This window comes from Bombyx mori, chromosome 15, assembly GCF_030269925.1.
Source record: "Bombyx mori chromosome 15, ASM3026992v2".
NCBI classification, from domain to species: domain Eukaryota; kingdom Metazoa; phylum Arthropoda; class Insecta; order Lepidoptera; family Bombycidae; genus Bombyx; species Bombyx mori.
In genome coordinates, this window is record NC_085121.1 from 6770981 (window position 1) to 6788576 (window position 17596).

The 17596-nt window shown below is 33.9% G+C and overlaps 1 protein-coding gene and 1 non-coding gene across 5 annotated transcripts; one reads left to right on the forward strand and one right to left on the reverse strand.

Moving 5' to 3' along the window:
• The first annotated feature begins 791 nt into the window (after positions 1-791).
• On the forward strand, positions 792-2659 carry LOC110386896 (uncharacterized). The gene is made up of 2 exons (XR_009974994.1): positions 792-2010; positions 2092-2659. It is a non-coding gene; the product is annotated as an uncharacterized LOC110386896 (transcript).
• A 456-nt stretch (positions 2660-3115) lies between these two features.
• LOC692872 (high-affinity copper uptake protein 1) lies at positions 3116-17163 on the reverse strand. 4 transcript variants are annotated; one of them, XM_062672334.1, is made up of 8 exons: positions 17138-17163; positions 11217-11491; positions 8988-9092; positions 8342-8461; positions 7231-7343; positions 7008-7130; positions 5163-5192; positions 3116-3521 (listed from the first exon to the last, which is right to left on the reverse strand). In XM_062672334.1, exons 3-8 carry the CDS (start codon positions 9090-9092, stop codon positions 3320-3322), a joined length of 693 nt encoding a protein of 230 aa, XP_062528318.1. In that variant the 5' UTR covers positions 11217-11491; positions 17138-17163; the 3' UTR covers positions 3116-3319.
• Positions 17164-17596: the final 433 nt, after the last annotated feature.

Consider the following 17596-nt stretch of genomic DNA (forward strand, 5'->3'; position numbering starts at 1 on the left):
ACAAGTTTCACTTCTTACGTGTGTACACTAGTACACGCACACATTTTTTTTTTATATCTAATAAGCAAACCATCACCTTTTTTTTTTCGGGCCGGGGTCGAACCTCCTACGAGGTCCCCGCGCGTAAGGGGTGCGCGGGGTATGTGAGACTCAACGATATGCATGGTGTTGTGAGCAGACTGCGGGCCCCTTATGCGCGGATTTTAGGGCCCACCTACTAAACGACTCCCCTGCACTCTTACACCCGACGTCCGATCCCCTCCGAGGCCAGAACCCGGATGAGGTAGGGGGGTTACCACGGTCAACACTACAACCAGACGGCGCGGCTCACCCCAAGGCCGACGCCCAGCCGACGGAGCCTTCGAGGCGAATCGAAGGCTCTGAAACGTCGGCCGTTTCGGTCAGGCCGCCCAGACGGTGCCGCTGGTGTCCCGGAATACCCTGCTGGACCAGAACTAGCCTGCCGGGTCGGGACTTCAGGTCGCCCCTTGGCCTTCACCGTAGGAAGGCCGCTACCTACAGGGGCCGGGATGTACGGGCGTATTCTTGCCTCCGGCCCCCGGCTCGATGGCGACGGATCGGTGCGGAAAGGGAAGAGCTCTCCCTCTCTCGTTCTGCCGCCTCCTTCTACGAGATGGTGGACTCGTGGAAGTCGAGCAAAGCAAACCATAACCTCACGCCACCTTTTTTTGATATTCAGATTTTTTTATTTTTAATTATTTGTTCGTCATTTGTTCATTAATGTTCGAATGTAACAATTGTTTGTTCGTCTTTTATTTATTTATAATTAATTAAACAAAGGATCACTCTTAAGTTGCCTCTCCTTACTAGATATCTTTATTTTTATCGCTCATATTAACTAATTTTGATCAATTATCGTTTGTTCGACGACTATTGGTGATTGTTCGAAAACAATTAAATTCCCAATTATTAATTAATTGTAAATAAATAAAAGACGAACAAACAATTTTTACATTCGAGCATTAACGAACAAACGACGAACAAATAATTAAAAATTAAAAAAATCCAAAAAACAAAAAAAGGGGGCCCAATTTACAGAGCCGGAGTGAGGACATTGAGGACTTTTTGGCGGGAGTGGGAGGAGTGAAGTTGTGTAATTTGTTTTATTTTGTTTAATTATTGTTTCTTCAGGTTTAAATGTGTAATAACGGTGGTTTATTAACTGTTTAATATCGGTGAAAGTGCACAAATGTGGGAAAATGAAAGAAAGCCGCTGGACGTAGCTTCTCGTCCAAAAAGCCCACTGAAAAAATCTCAGTAAATGACCACCATTTTACAACGATTATATTGCATCCCATATCATCTATATCCAGTGCCAGAATCATCTCATTTCATTTAATTTCATCCCAGTTGATTAATCTATTATTAATTATCTTCTTTTCATTCTATTTACCATCATATTTCATAAAAATAAGAATATAAATTAAAATAAGACATGACTTAAAGGTCTTAGTTACAGGTCATAAAATCCCTTAAAATAAAACATATTTCAATCTTAATAGGCTCTTTATAAAGTCATGTTATTGTACTAAATTACAATGGCTCAAAAGAGTCATTACCAAACACAAAATATTTAAAGAAATATATTACAAAAATATTTACAAAAAATGAAACTCGATTCAGGGACCGTATCAACACTATCAACGGAAGAAAGATATCATGAGAGAAAATTAAATTTTATAAAGAACTGAAAATAAAAAATCAGTAAATTTATAACTATGACAGCATATTAATTACTATGGAAATTAAACAGAATCCACTTCAAACGCATATTTCGTCTCGGTTAGAAGATAAATCAGTGCGAAACAGTAGAGGTAGACCAAACGCAAGAAACACGATTGTTTTTAGTCCTCAGCCTAAATCAACAATTGCTGAATTTTTATCAAAACATAAAAAGAGTCAAGACAATGTTTCTAAAGCAAGTCTACAAATTACTGAAACAAATGACTGTGAAAAATATAATTTGATTTGTGGACTTTGTTCTCATAGGTATTCTCAATCCAAAACAATTGCATCATAATCATACTCATAATAAAAAATTATAATATTATAATAAATTGTATTTTTCAGGAGTGCTGACATGAAGAGTCATAAAAAGCACATGATGGATCATAAGCAATTTATTTGCGACTTTCCTAGTTGTAAATACAGTTCTAAATTGTCTTCAAATCTCTTAAAACATAAGAGGGTTCACACCAATGAAAAACCGTATCTTTGTGAAAAGTGTTCATTTAGATCAAACTTCATCAATTCTCTCAAAGTCCACAAAAGAACTCATTCATCAGATAGGCCGTATCAGTGTAAACATTGTAATTATAAATGCAATAGTAGTTCAAATCTTAAAAAACATTGTTTGCATCGACATCATAACTAAAAGAAAAATTACATACATTTGGGTTTTCTAGATTAGTATTTTTTAGAGTAAAATTCCATACTACAATTTAGTGTAATGTGTCATATTATTAAATATGAGTATTTCTTATTCATATAAGATAAACTTTCATGACTTATCTTATTTCTTATTAGTACTAAGTGCCCATAAAACACTAACATTGAAATGTTATGAGGACTTTTTTTTCATTGAATAATTCACAGCCAGAAAATTTGAATAAAAGAAAAATAAATTGAATTGTTGCTATGAATTATTTTATTATAATGTTGTTTACTGGTGGTAGGTGGCCTTATAAATTGGCATAGGTAGGTACCACCCTGCCTATTTCTGCTGTGAAGTAGTAATGTGTTTCAGTTTGAACTGAGTAGAACTCGTATCTCAAGGAAGGTGGTGGCATTTACCTATGTTGTTAACAATGGTCTCCAGTAAGCAATTAGCATCAGGTGGGTTCTAAGCTCATCCACCCATGCAAGCACTATTAAAAAACATTAACAAATTTATTTCAAAGCCGTAACTGGGTGTTCTGAATGTAGCAATAGAATGCAGCATTTGATAGTCTTTCTTTTTTTTTAGGCCAGGTGCTAAGTTAACTTTTACTATGCTAACTAGTTAACTAGCTAACACAAAAAACTAATATTAAGAAAAAAATATAAATAATACCTACCAATTTGCCTTTCTTCAAGCAAAAATGAAATAACAAAATATTGTCATATATTCTTTTATTAAATAATATGATTGTACAAACATAAAATGATACATTTTTTTATTGTATAACTGGTATAAATCATTCAACAGCACTTCATATAATCTTTCCTCTTATAACATGGATTTTTATATTTGAGCAGTATTCGAAACAAGGTCTTCACAACTAATACTAATCACCATTATAATTGCGAACATTTTTCATCAGTGACAATGTTCAGTGAAGTCAACAACTACCGATTCGCGCCAACCAAAGAGGAAGTACCCTGTCGCTGATCCTAATACTACAGCAGCGCACAGCCATGTGTTGTAAGTCATAAAAACCAACATCAACATATAACTAACTAGCACTTGAACCCCATGAAGTATCGTTTGCCATGCGTGTGCTGTGCTCATCATCGTAGGACTGAAACAAGAAAATAAGAAAATTAAAAAAGTACAAGTAAAATGATCCAAAAATCATCATAAAACCATCCTACAGCAATGATGCTGGATGACGACCACGACCGCTCTGACAAGAGTGAGAATACATACGAAAAAAAATATGATCCGAAGTTATAAAATAATTTTCCAGTTTAAACTCAGTTTTCCCTGGCAGTTTTCTAGTCGTAATTTCCAAAAAACAAAAATTACCATGATTAACGGATGTTTCTTTTTTTCACGATGGCAATTGGCTTCTTGCGATGCCAGTGTAGAGATTACAAGTTTTCAATTATTATTATTACATTTTACATTGGGACGAAATTGAATAAAACAAAATGAAATGAAATGAAATAACACCCAAGTAAATTCGGGAAAATTGCGGAGGACCCGAGAAGAAGAGGAAGAAGCCACATCCAGCGACTTTGTTTCTTTTTTCCCATAGGTACTTTTGCACATTCATTGATACTAAACGCTTAATAATCCACAATTACAAGTTTAATCCTGAAGAAATATACAATTATCAAAATAAAACAAATAACTTAACTTCGCTCATTGGGTTCCCGTTAAAAAGCAGACAGAGATGTACTAATTATATCACATTATTTAACATTACTTAAATACTTCTTTTATTTTTCCATTAAATATGTTCCGTATACCCAAAATTCCTTTTTAATTCCGGTCACCGTACTCGTCGAACCCGTCGCTTGCGACGAAGGGCTCGACGAGCGAATTAACCCATAGACACAGCCCACTGAGTTTCTCGCCGGATCTTCTCAGTGGGTCGCGTTTCCGATCCGGTGGTAGATTCTGCAAAGCACTGCTCTTGCTAGGGTCTGTGTTAGCAACAGTCCGGTTTGAGCCCCGTGTGCTCACCTACACACGTTAGGGTGAAGCTGAAATAGCCTCTCAAGGCTATCAGCATAGAAAAAAAAACCTTTTTAAGTGTTTTCATCATAAAACTTGAACAGTAAAGTTTTGTAAGCGTCGGTCATATTGTTTCAAGGGGTTGCAGTATGCACATAATAATCAAATGGCTATTGATTTATAGGTATTCTATGAATCAATAACATAGCTATTTTTAAATGTTTTGAAATCAACAAAATTGCGAAAATACTTTACCCTACTGCAATCCTCTCTATTAATCGAATGTTTTAATCAATTCTTATCGAATCTTTTTGGTGTACCTGTTTGATTTTCAGTTAGGCAACGGCCAATTAACATTTAGAAGTAAAATAAATTTCATTTTACACTTAAATCTTGAGATTTCTGTAACATTAACTTATTTAATGATTATGAGGCAAACGTTTTTAAGGTAAAACTAGGTTTTAAAGATTAGTAGATGCCTTGTGTGGTGTCTGTCTTAACCACCTCATCTGTTCCCATGCGTATCGTATAAGGAGACTATAGGGGATTCACTCGAGATTGGGCAGCAGTGTTCTCAGAGTATTATACCTAGAAATGCGATTGCGAACCGCCATTTACCAGTGATACCAGAATATAATAAGCTTGCATGGATAGGCACTACCATCCTGACTGCGAAGAAAACACGCATTCAGTTTGAAGACTGGAACGGCCTTTACTAATACAATCGATTTATTCATCCACAATACAGATTGGTACTTACACATTTCTTTCAAGCATATGAGGAATTGGCCTAAAACAAAAAATAAGTAATTAATGATACACAGAGACAGAAGAAACGAGTAGCGAATAATCTCTGGCGATAAAAAAAAAAAAATTACAATTAGATAACAACACTATCTATAGTAGCATGCTTAGTGTTTTTTAATTTAATTTTACCTATGGAAAGGCTAATTTATGGGACAGTAAACATCAGTGCACAACTTTAAAAAAAAAACCGCGATTGAGAGTAGAGTTATATAGTTTATAGTTTGGTTTGTTTATATTCGCTATGTTCCGATTTGCACTGCGAGCACTAAAGGTGTGACGTTAATTTATTACTGCGAAGTGCGAAGCCGTTCCTTTATAGTTAGCTATACCGGTTACATTTCCGTTTTAAAAATTAACGTAGTGTAATGCAGTATAGTATTCTGTCATCGACGTTTTTTGGCGATGTTTTTCACTTTCACAAAAAAATATTGTTTAAATTTGGTTATATTTAGAAATAGGTGTTTAAGATATTGTCAGCTGAATTAATCGCTTAATAAAAGTAAGTATACTTTTTAATAAAATAAAATATAGTTTTTTAAACAATTTAATGTAGAATGTAATGTCTTAATAACCGAATTATTGAAATGGGGTTAAAAGTGATCACGTGATCAAAGCATTGAGAGCACCTTGCTTCGGAAACACCTGTGTTCACAGTAGAACAATGGCGACGATTTATGACGTCATAGATTTCCCTAAAATACTGCGACTATACTGTCAGTCCATACCGGAACGAATTTCTCTCTATTAAGAGCATCTACCAGTGCTGGCAGTGTATATCGGAACATAGCCTTAAAATGTTCTTATCTAATCTATGATGTGATGTAAAATTTTGGATACTTTTGTAAAAATATTAATCTACCTATATTATTAGATTAAGTCTTACGTGTGATCTTGCGATTTACATACTTTCTTTTTTGACAAAAACGTTAATTTGCTTACATCGGATATTTGCGTTTCACTTCTTCCCAACACTATAGATCCCACGTAGCTGAGCGGGGACCGCATTAAAATGCTCTGAACGTTAAGGTTTAGTAACCAGAAGAAAGCCAATTACCATGGTATCGCATTGTTTCTTTTTTTTTTGTTTTTGGGTTAGGAGGAAATCGCCGGACTTCCGCCCTCCACTGAGGATGGACGGTGGGACATGCCGGAGTCTAACTGACTAAAACCTGCTGTCGTTCAAAAACCCACGTCCAAGCCTCGCATGAGAGAACTCATGAATAGGCAAAGGGGGTAAAGTGAAGTGTTTAGTGCGGAGCACATCTCTCCCATCACCCTCCCCCTCGGGACGCCGGGCCGGTGGTCGTCGGCGCCACGACCACCAGCCCTCTCGATCGGCAGGCTATCCGAAGCCCACCTATTACAGAAGGGGTAGAAATTTATTTCCTGAATTCCCTCGTTCTCCTTAACCCTTTGATACACGCATCCGACGAATCGCCGATCAACTATGTGATTCTATTAAAGTTGAGAGACCATTATGTTAACACACTAAAGATAACTAAAAATAAGGAAGTGTACTGCGTGTGCTAGTCAGTGTGTGTACAACTGTGTTTGTTCACATAAGTTTGAGAGGTTGGGTTTTTAAAATAATTTGAATATAAAATGAGTACTGAGTTGACATGTTGGTAACATATTTTAGATTTATTTTCACCATATTACGACATGACCTTATACTTTAAGAATGTTCGAAAACAGATAAAGATCATTAGATATGTACAATTAAGCAAGACATTACCTTTGGAAAGGTTTAAAATCTTTTTAGGTTTTGATTAATTTTTTTCAATTTGATTATACTTACTGTACAATTTGTGGTTCATCTGCTGCACAAATATTGGCAACTCCCTTGTCTGGTGGTGCTACGGCACAATACTGTAGTCCTGCATATGTCTTCCATAGTAAATGCTTTCTATAATATTTAAGGCTGCAACACAAAAACGTAACATTTCAGCATAAAAACTCAGAAATGAGGCTCGTGTTTTTGTTTTTATTATTGTTTACTGCATTTTATAAACATATCTCACCCTTCATAGAGCAAAGCTATAATAAATATTGCAAAAAATGATCCCACAAATTCACCAACTTCTGTTACGTTCCACCAAGAGAAGAGAATAGTTTCAATGTAGCCACCGTGAAACTAAAAATGAAATAAAATTTATGTTGAAAATTTTAAGTAATGTTGACCAGGAGAAAATTTTCTTTATTTTATTGCATAGAAATGGACACGTGGACAAGCTCACGGACCACCTGTTGTTAAATGGTCACTGAATACCATAGACATGAACTATGTTAATGCAGCCCTATCTTGATATGTGAGCTTAAGTCTGTTTTTTCAGTACAACAGAGGCTCCATCCTTCAAACCGAAACGCATTATGCTTCACGGCAGAAACAGCACCGACCCAGTCGTATCGCTCGATACGAATGTACCGTCTTATCCTATGGCCATGATGACTTCAAGCTACCTAGTTCCTACTAAATGCCGGTTGGCGATCACAATCCGTTGGTATAATACTCAGAAAAAGCTGCTGGCCATCTCCTATAAGCCTCAGTCTCTTTTTTGACAACCACAAAGAAATGGGGTGCTGCTATTCTAAACTTACTCTCTACATAGATAAAGACAGCATGCTAATCTACTCAAAAATGCATATTCAACAAGGAAAGGACTTTTTGGCGGGAACGCGAGGAGTGAAGTTGTGTAATTTGTTTTGTTTTGTCTATTTAGTGTTTCTTCAGGTTTAAATGTGTAATAATGGTGGTTTATTAACTGTTTAATATCTGTGAAAGTGCACCAATGTGGGAAAATGAAACAAAGCCTCTGGACGTAACTTCTCGGGATCCTCCAAAAAGTCCACTGAAAAAATCTTAGTAGGTAAATGACCACCATTTTACTGAGATTATATTTCATCCTATATCATCTCATTTCATTTCATTTAATTTCATCCCAGCTGATTAGTGTCTCAAATTAATCATCTTCATTTCATTTCACTCCATAATATCATTTTTCATAAAAAATATGAATATAAATTAAAATAAGACATGACTTAAAGGTCTCAGTTACCAGGTCATAAAATCCCTTTAAAAAACAATTCAACAAGGAAACATGTTTTAGAAACATTAGGAGATATCTTGCTTACCGTCATGGACATGCCCATATTGTGGCTACTGTGATCACCATGGCCTGAAAAAGTGTGGACATTGTGATCATTCATATCTGTGTTGTGCACAATTCTGTTATATGATGAATTAAGAAGTCCCTGAAATAATTACAATTTGTTTGACACAGTTTTCATTTCATCTTAAAATTATTCACTAAAATAAACATAGTAATTGAATTCTTGTGATCAGTTGCAGATAACGGCCTAAGTGCCTACCCATCCAAATTAAGGCTTTATTCAAAAAACCTAGTTAGTATAATAGCAGGTAAAAAAACGGAACAAATAAACCATGTATCTTGCAGTTTGAACAAGCATGATACATTTTTATTTGAAGTTTGATGCATACTCAATAATTATTTATTAAAAAAAACAAATAAGATCTAAGCCTACTAGCAGCAAATTTAATTGTTTGAATAAAATCAATGAAATAAGTAATCAATTATTTATTTATTTCAATTATTTTTTAAACTTTTTCTATTTGATAAAAAAAACATAATGACATCTGTGCTTTTTTCCTCTCAGCTGTTTTCCTATACTTTACGATGTTGAATAGTCCACTTGATATCAATGGATTCCATACTTTTAAAGTATCATGTATCATTTATATTATTTACTTTTAACTCACATTAATAGGCATTTGGTGGCCTATATGTCTTGAATGATCAATCCCATGGTGTTCATGCCCAGCATGGCCCATATCCATATTGTGGTGTTCATGATGTTCGTCCATCTGGAATAAAGGTTTGAAATGAATTTCAGAAAAGTACTAGGTTTAAATGTTGATAGACAGACAGAAATATTTGTAGACTTAACAGTGAGACTATATAATTCAATTGAAACGCCGCTCAAAGGAAGACAAATAATGAAAAAGTAAATATTGATGAATAAAGTTTATATCAATATTGTATTAAGTAGTGTTGTTATGAAAATCATTAAAGCAGAGCTTGTTTGAAAACAGTACAAGATAAGCATAACCATTGTTACTTACAACCTTTGATAATAATCATTATTAAATAGTGCACTTGAGATTACTTTATTATTTGTCCACTGCTATCTATTCATTTATTGTAATTATTCTTACTCAGAACAATGCAGTTGTTTATCAGTGGAAATTTATTAGCTTTTAGTTTTTTATGTCCAGTCAATCATTGCTTTTATTACAGAAATATTTGTAGTCTTTATTAATTGATAATTGAACAAAATTGTCTTCAATTTTTTTGAAACATACCATTTTAACTAAAAAATCAGCTAAGCCTTTATATACACCAGCCTTTGCTTTAGAATGAGAGTCAAAGCAATATGAATTAACAAAAGTGATAAGTTTTAATATTTAATTTAACAATTTACAAGAACAACATTTCAGTTTCTGATATAATTCCGTTACATCTTTTTTAACATAATTAGAACAAGTTAAAAAATAAGTTAGATTTTGATAAATTATACAATAGACATGTGTAAGTAACGCGAGTGATATTACTCCGGTAATATGACTCTACGATGTAATGCAACATCACACATTACGCGAAGGAAACAAACATCACACTATCACCCAACATGTTCCTTTCTTTGTCGTGTAATGTTGCTTATTATATGAAGGGAACCGAGCGAGCGAGACAGACCGATCGACGCTGCAACGCGATGGCTTGACGTGCAGTGCTACAGCACTACGCAAAATACATGAGCAAGCGACACGGAATTATTCCTAGTGATTTTGAACCGTATGCCCTGGTCGCTAGGTACATTTTTATACCTATGGTACGTCTGAATTTTAATATAGGTATTTATGTTTATATTTTTCATGTGGCCAGCCGGTAGTTCCCCGCAAGTAGTTACTTAATTTTTTATTCGTAACTTTTGTAAAATCGCTAGTCGCTCTTAATTGTTTAGTAATATTTTATATTAATTAATGCGTGTTTAATAAATGAAAGAAAGAATGGCGTCTACTGCTCTCGTATATTTACATTATTGTTGAGCTCAATTTGCAGTCTAAGTCGCCATATGAAATCCGTTCATCCCACAATAAATTATAAGTAAAAAAGAAAATTATTATATTATTAAGTAAGTCAAGTCATATAATAGTGTATTACAATACAAAGTATGAGCACATCACTTTGGTAATGATTCGGGTGTATAGATACAATGTTTTCGTCACAGTATCTATTTAACGCACCGAGTAATGTTAAGAGTGATATCACCTGTCTGTAAAAGTGATGTCATATCACATTACATTGGGAAATGATGTTTTGCGCAAGTCTATTATACAACAATGAAAGTACTGAGAAAACTAATTGAAAGATATTTCACCTTAAATTTTAGTTTTAGGTGTTCTGTTTAGAAAGTACTACACTGTATGTCATGAGTGGCAAACTGTATCAGGGCCAACTACTTTTCTAAAGTGAAAGTATCATTGTGGATGTAAAGTGTAAATTATTGGTAGCAACTTACATAACAATCCATTATGAAACAACTTGCCAATGTAACCAAATGCAAGCCAAAATTAGTTTTGGTGAAAAAATAAGGAAGATTACAATTAAATCAAAATTTTCAATGAAATACTCTAATTGGAAACGTCACAAAACGTTCAATATCATTATTGATAACAAAACATTTCTAATTAAATAATTATGTTCGTGATAAAAATGCATATTGTTTTCATCACGATTACAATTTTGCTTATGAAAGACGTAGGTGACTACATACGCGAAATGTGAAAAATGCATTAAGCGATTTGGTTAATCAGAAAACTTTACCATTAACTATTCATTTAAGTTGACCATAAAGTTGTCATAATATAAAATTAAGAATTAAGCTCTACAATTTTTGGGCGATAGATAGTAATTAATGAAACACAAACCTAGTACGGGGCTACGTAGGTGCACTGCAATAAAACCAAAGAAACTTTCAACTTTTGTAAATATTAATTTGAACTGTGAACTACGAAGATAAAAGCGTTTTGAATTTTAATGTGATCATATAAACCACCAAAGCCTAGTCTAATTGGTAGCGAACTTTATGAAAATAGAATACGTGGTACGTTGCAAACCGCAACTGAAATTATGAATACATTTATTGCAATGTCTGTTGGCACCTATTACTTTATACTTTATTCCTTGGTAGGTAGGTACATACCTACTTTTTTTTTTTTTTTTTTTCTTTTTGGACCCAACACCAAGTGTTATTTGCCACTTTCAAAATAAAGGTTAGGAAGCAAAAATCAAATCAGAAAATATAAGTTAGATAAGGTTTAGGCAGGAAAATTGGATTAGGATTAATATAATTAGGAAGAATAAATAATATATATAATTATAATTTTAGGTTAAAACTGTTGAGGAATAAGATAATAATTTTATAAATAACTGGGTCTACTGTATGTAATAAATAAGGTACAGATATAGGAAAAGGAATACTAAGTGATGATAAAGAACTATAAAGAAGTGAATGATCAAAAAGGGGACATGAAAGAATAATGTGATTTAAATCGCCAATGTCCGCACCGCACTCACACTTACTGCTATCCAGCACTCCGATCGTCGCTAGATGTGCCGGACTACACGTGTGGCCTAATCTCATCCGTATCAAACTGGAAGTCTCGTGGCGTTTAAAATTATATTTGTAGAACCATGGTTTGGAAGGAATGGTTGGTTGTACCCTTCGATAATATTTTGCTTTAACGCCATTATACCACTGTGCACTCCAAGCATTATTCAAATATGTTTTAGGAAGGCTAACTAAATCATGACTATAATTTTTGAAATAATAAATATCACCACAATTGATAGCCTCGTTTGCAATTCTATCAACTATTTCATTTCCTTTAATTCCGCAATGGCTAGGTATCCATACAAATGATACTGTAAGATTTTGATCCATACATTTCATTAACAGGTTTCTACAGTCTAAGAGAATAGGGTAAATCGGTTGAGATTTAAAAGGAAATTTTGCAAGAGCCTGTAAAGAACTCTTTGAATCGGTTAGTATTAAAGTTTTCTTTAGTTTGAATATCAAAATGTATTCTATGGCCTTGTATATTCCAAAACATTCACCAGTGAACACTGATGTTTCAGATGGTAATTTTATCTTTTCAACTATTTTTGATTGCGAATGGTAGACTCCTACACCAACACAACCTTGAGGGTGTTTGGAAGCATCTGTATATATATGGTTATAGTCATTCCAGTCTTGGTCTATTACAAAATTAAAGTTAGTATTTGGTTGGGGTTGATACTTAGAAATACCCATGTCAAGATGAATATCCGGTTTTAAAATCAATGCCATATAGTTTACACAAAATAGAGGGAAAATATGAGAGTGATTAGTTGGAGTTTGAATAGACAAATATTTTCTGTAGCTAATTATTAAACATGGTAACTGTTTATGTTTCCAAAATGAAGAGTATTCTATGAGTTCATTTAAAGTTTTAAGTTTGGTAATAATGTGATTATTTTGAATTTGTAGGGATTTGAAAACGAATTTATCAGATAAATATTGACGTCTCAAATGAAGAGGAGGATCAACACATTCTACCTGTAATGCTGTAACAGGACTAGATTTCATGGCTCCAGTGATAATTCTGAGTGACTTAGACTGTATAGTGTCTAGTTTTTTGAAAGCATTCACATCCCCTGGTTGAAGTAAAAAAGTACCATAATCTAAAACTGATCTTACTATGGCATTATATAAAAGTTTTAAATTGAATGGGTGGGCACCCCACCATACACCGGCAAGAGAACGTAAGATATTCATATTACTCAAACACTTGTTTGTAATGTAATTACAATGTTGAATTCCATTCAATTTTGAATCTAAAATTAAACCTAAAAATTTAACATGACTATTTACAGAAATTAATTCATTCTCATACAATATACTAATTGGAGGAAGAGAACGTTTTCTAGAGAATACAACAATAGAACTTTTGGAGGCAGAAAGGGAAAGTCCATTATTATCTAACCAAGATTTAAGAGTTAGAAATGAATTCCTAAGGGATAAGCAAGCTTTATGTATGTCTTTATTGCAAGTGTACATAAGGAGGTCATCAGCATATTGAAGAATTCTTACTTGATTTCCAAGGGTCTCTTCCAAATCACAAGTGTATATATTGTATAAAATTGGACTTAACACAGATCCTTGAGGAAGACCTCTCCATAAAGTTCTAGATTGTTGTGAATCTGAAGAGGTAGAGTTTAAAATGATAGTTCGATTTGACATTATAGTAATAATCAAGTTAGCAAGTCTAACAGGAACCCTTATTTTCTGTAATTTGTAAAGCAGTGTAGGAATATGTACATTATCATATGCAGCGGAAATATCCAGAAATCCAGCTACAATAGATTCAGAGTTTGAGAAAGCTACCAAAATATCCACTATAAAGATAGCAAGATTGTCCATTGTGCTTTTACCCCTTCTAAATCCGTTTTGACTGTCACTGAGTAAACTGTTACTTTCCACAAACCATTCTAGTCTAATTTTAATTAAATGTTCTAAAATTTTCAACATTACAGATGAGAGAGCTATGGGTCTGTATGACAATACATCTGATGAAGATTTACCCGGTTTGAGAATGGGTAAAATAATTTGTTTTTTCCATGACTCTGGGATAACACATGTAATGAACATAGAATTTATAAGGTTGAGGTAATATGTGAGACTAGAATCACTCAAATGGACAAAGAAAGAATAAGGAATCTTATCATCACCTGGAGCAGAGTCCTTAAGATTCGAGATTACCCCCTTCAGTTCATTAAATGAAAAAGGTAAATCAAAATCTGAAACTGGATCTGAACATGAGAAAGGAAGGACAGACGGGATAAGAACTAAACATTCTTCTGGAACATAAGGGGGAGCTAATTTATCAAGAAACTTGTCAGCCAGATCATAAGGCAAGTCTTTGACTGTATTTTCTTTATATGCAGATCTAAATCTTCTTATTTGGTTCCATACTTCAGAAGGTGAGATATTAGGACAAATCGAAGCACAAAATTTTTTAAAACCTTCTCGTTTCTTTTTTAATAAAAGATTCCGAGTACTATTGATTCTTTCTGTTAGAATATCAAAATTTTCTGTAATAGTTTCTTCTAAATATAATAATTCGGCTGCTTTTCTCTCCTTTACCGCCTGAGTGCACTCCCGGTCCCACCAAGGAGGAGAAGGAATAAAAATACCAGAAGGGCTTTTAGAAGGGAAAACTTCATCAGCTGTTTCTATAAAAGCAGAAGCTAAAATTTTTGCTTGTGCATCAGAATCTAAGTTATTAATATTTTCACAGTTGGCAAGTTTAATATCCAAACGCGATTGAAACGTTTTCCAATCCTCATCTGTTACTTGAGATAGGTTGTACTTTATTGTAGACTTATGTTTAGAATGATCCTTAATTACTATGTTATTGTGTGAAAATGAAATAATAATAGGATAGTGGTCACTTCCATAACTTAATTTTAATGTTTTCCAGGACAAAGACGGCACCAGAGATGGGGAGGAAATAGATATATCAGGAGCACTAACAATTTGATCAGGACCAGTTCTACGAGTTGGACTTCCAGAATTTAAAATACACAAATTCTGTTCATTAACAAAATCAAGAATTATATCTCCAAATTCATTAGATATTGAGCTTCCCCATGTTTGATGGTGAGCATTAAAATCACCCATTATTATGATTGGTCTAGGAAGATTCAAAATAATAGTTATAAACTCTTTGTAAATCTCTACAGAAGGGTGGGGAATATATAGACTAACTATACATATATTATTTACAATGACCGCAATAATGGATAAACCAAAACTATGATCAGGTATATCTACAAGTTTAAAGCTAAGAACACTATTTACAAGAAGAGCAACACCACTGTACCCGTCAATACGATCTTCACGGATACAGGTATATCCTTTGATTTTGAAAGGATATATACTTTTCAACCATGTTTCCTGTAAAGAAACTATGATTGGAGAGTGTTTATTTATTAAGTGAATGAGATCAGACTTTTTACTTAGAATACTTCGACAGTTCCACTGAATCATCTTTTTTATTTGTGGAGCCATTGTATGTTTTGTTTAAAATTTGTCTTATGATATCAGCTGCGTTGGACGGTGTAGCGTTATTAGGAGCAAGTAAATTAATAAGAGCAATAATTATTTCAGCCACAGGAGATTCGGAATTTTCATTAAATTTTAAAGCACAGCCATTAGAAGGAGATGGAGCATCGTAATCTCTTGTAAGATTTCTATGGGCCCTTTGATCAAAACCTTTATCACCTTTAAAGGGAGATCGAGGTTTCATAAAAACTGTTTTTTTATATGACGATGGACTTTTACTGGCAATTACTGGGCTGGGGGCAGTAGATTCATGAAACGTTGAATGATTCTTACGATCCGATGGAATTGAAGAAAGAACATCAGCATACGATTTATACACTGGAGGATGAAGTTTACATGCTTCCAAGTATGACACACAACTGTTCGCCATTGTCTGCTTTATGGCCCTTTGTCTTTCAAATTCTGGACATTTCTTATTTATAGCAAAGTGTAAGCCGTTACAAAGACAACAGGAAACATTTTCCTCCTCTACATTACAAGAATCTCCTGTATGATCTTGACCACATTTAAAACAACGCGGTTTCGATCTACACTGAGCTCTAACATGACCGAATCTACAGCAATTAAAACATTGAACTGTAGGATAAATGTATAAATCAACTGGTAATGATGTAAAACACATATATACTCTTTTAGGTAAAACCTGTCCATCAAATGTTATTACCACGGATTCTGTGTCAATAAAAGTTTTATTATCATTTACAGTGATTTTTCTTCTTAATCTCCTAATTTTTAGGATTTTTCCGCAACCTAACGGAACACTGATATTATTAATTATTTCTTCTTCAGACCATTCTGTAGGAATATTTCTAACGATACCCATGCGAGTAACTTGAAAGGTAGGAATGAATGCTCTATATTTATTCTTCTCTAAAATATCTAAATCCATGAAATTGTTAGCCGCATTAAAATTTTCAAATGTTAGTGATAGCCTGTTTCTACCAATTCTCTTAAGACTACCATTAACAATATTTTTAATAGAATAATTTTTCAAAAATTTGCCAAAAGAAATTGGGTGCAAAATGGTATTGTCATTAGATGCCTGTATTTGTTTTTGAATATGAATGACGTAAGGGGCAGCATCCGAGTCACAATATTTATGTCTTCCTATAAATCTAGGAGTGACATCATTACTTTCCATTTGAGTCGGATGATTAGGAAATATATTAGTAGACACTGGATCATGAACAGAGCTATTAATCTTTAAGGCTTTATTAGGACCACTTTCCTCACATTGGCACTGGCAGACGGTGTTGCCTTTCGAGTCACACTTGCTCCTTTTCCTATTGCAGTGTCTACAAATTCTGCGAGATGCACGTTTGCGATTTACAGATGTTTGATGTCCGGAGTAATCGGTATCTACAGTAGAATCGTCATGCTCGACAACAACATTATGCGCCACTGCGGGCACTGACGATAAGTCACATTCGTCATTTACTTGTAAAATATTAAAACTATTACAAGCAAGAGTCCCCCCGGGATCTCCCGGGGGGTCCATTTTACGAAACAAGGTCAAAAAGACTTACCCGACGACGAAATTAAATACACTAAATAAAGAAAAATTAAATATATAAAAAATATGTACAAACTTATCCTAATCCAACTATACGATAATTAAAAAATTTTTTAAATAAAAAACACGACCGCCAAATTTTATGCTTCCCGCGCTTTTTTTTCACATACCTACTTAATTGTACAGCTGTCGTTTTGATTTGAATTGTCTAATTTGATTGGCATAGGGAATGCAGCCCATACGAATAGTATGGATAGTAATTCTAAAAAGACTCAAACTCTCTGTTGTGTGGGAGTAAATTGTAAATGATTATGGAATGAATAGAAAAATAATAATCTCTAAGTAAAATCTCAGAAAATAACTATAATTAAAACTACATTTAAAGTTTATTATCGAGTTTAAAGTATATATGGCTTGAGAAAAAATAAAAGTTTTTTTTTTAAATCTCAACTCAGCTAACATATTTGAGGAAGTCCGTATAGAGTCCCTTCTTTATTTCGCCGTAAAATCGTGTTTTATGTAATTAACACCACAGTTGAAACAATATTAGTTTTATTGTTGTAACGGCATAAATAATTCTAAGATATTATCGTAGTTACTAGCTGACCAGGCAGTCTTCGTAGTGCCTC

What these genes read in the sequence shown, in the direction of transcription:
- LOC692872 (XM_038015608.2), bottom strand. An exon ending in GCCACCAAATGCCTATTAAT is followed by an intron (nt 8,462 to 8,987) that starts GTGAGTTAAAAG and finishes TAATTATTTCAG; the next exon opens with GGACTTCTTAATTCATCATA. An exon ending in ATAGCTTTGCTCTATGAAGG is followed by an intron (nt 7,131 to 7,230) that starts GTGAGATATGTT and finishes TTTGTGTTGCAG; the next exon opens with CCTTAAATATTATAGAAAGC.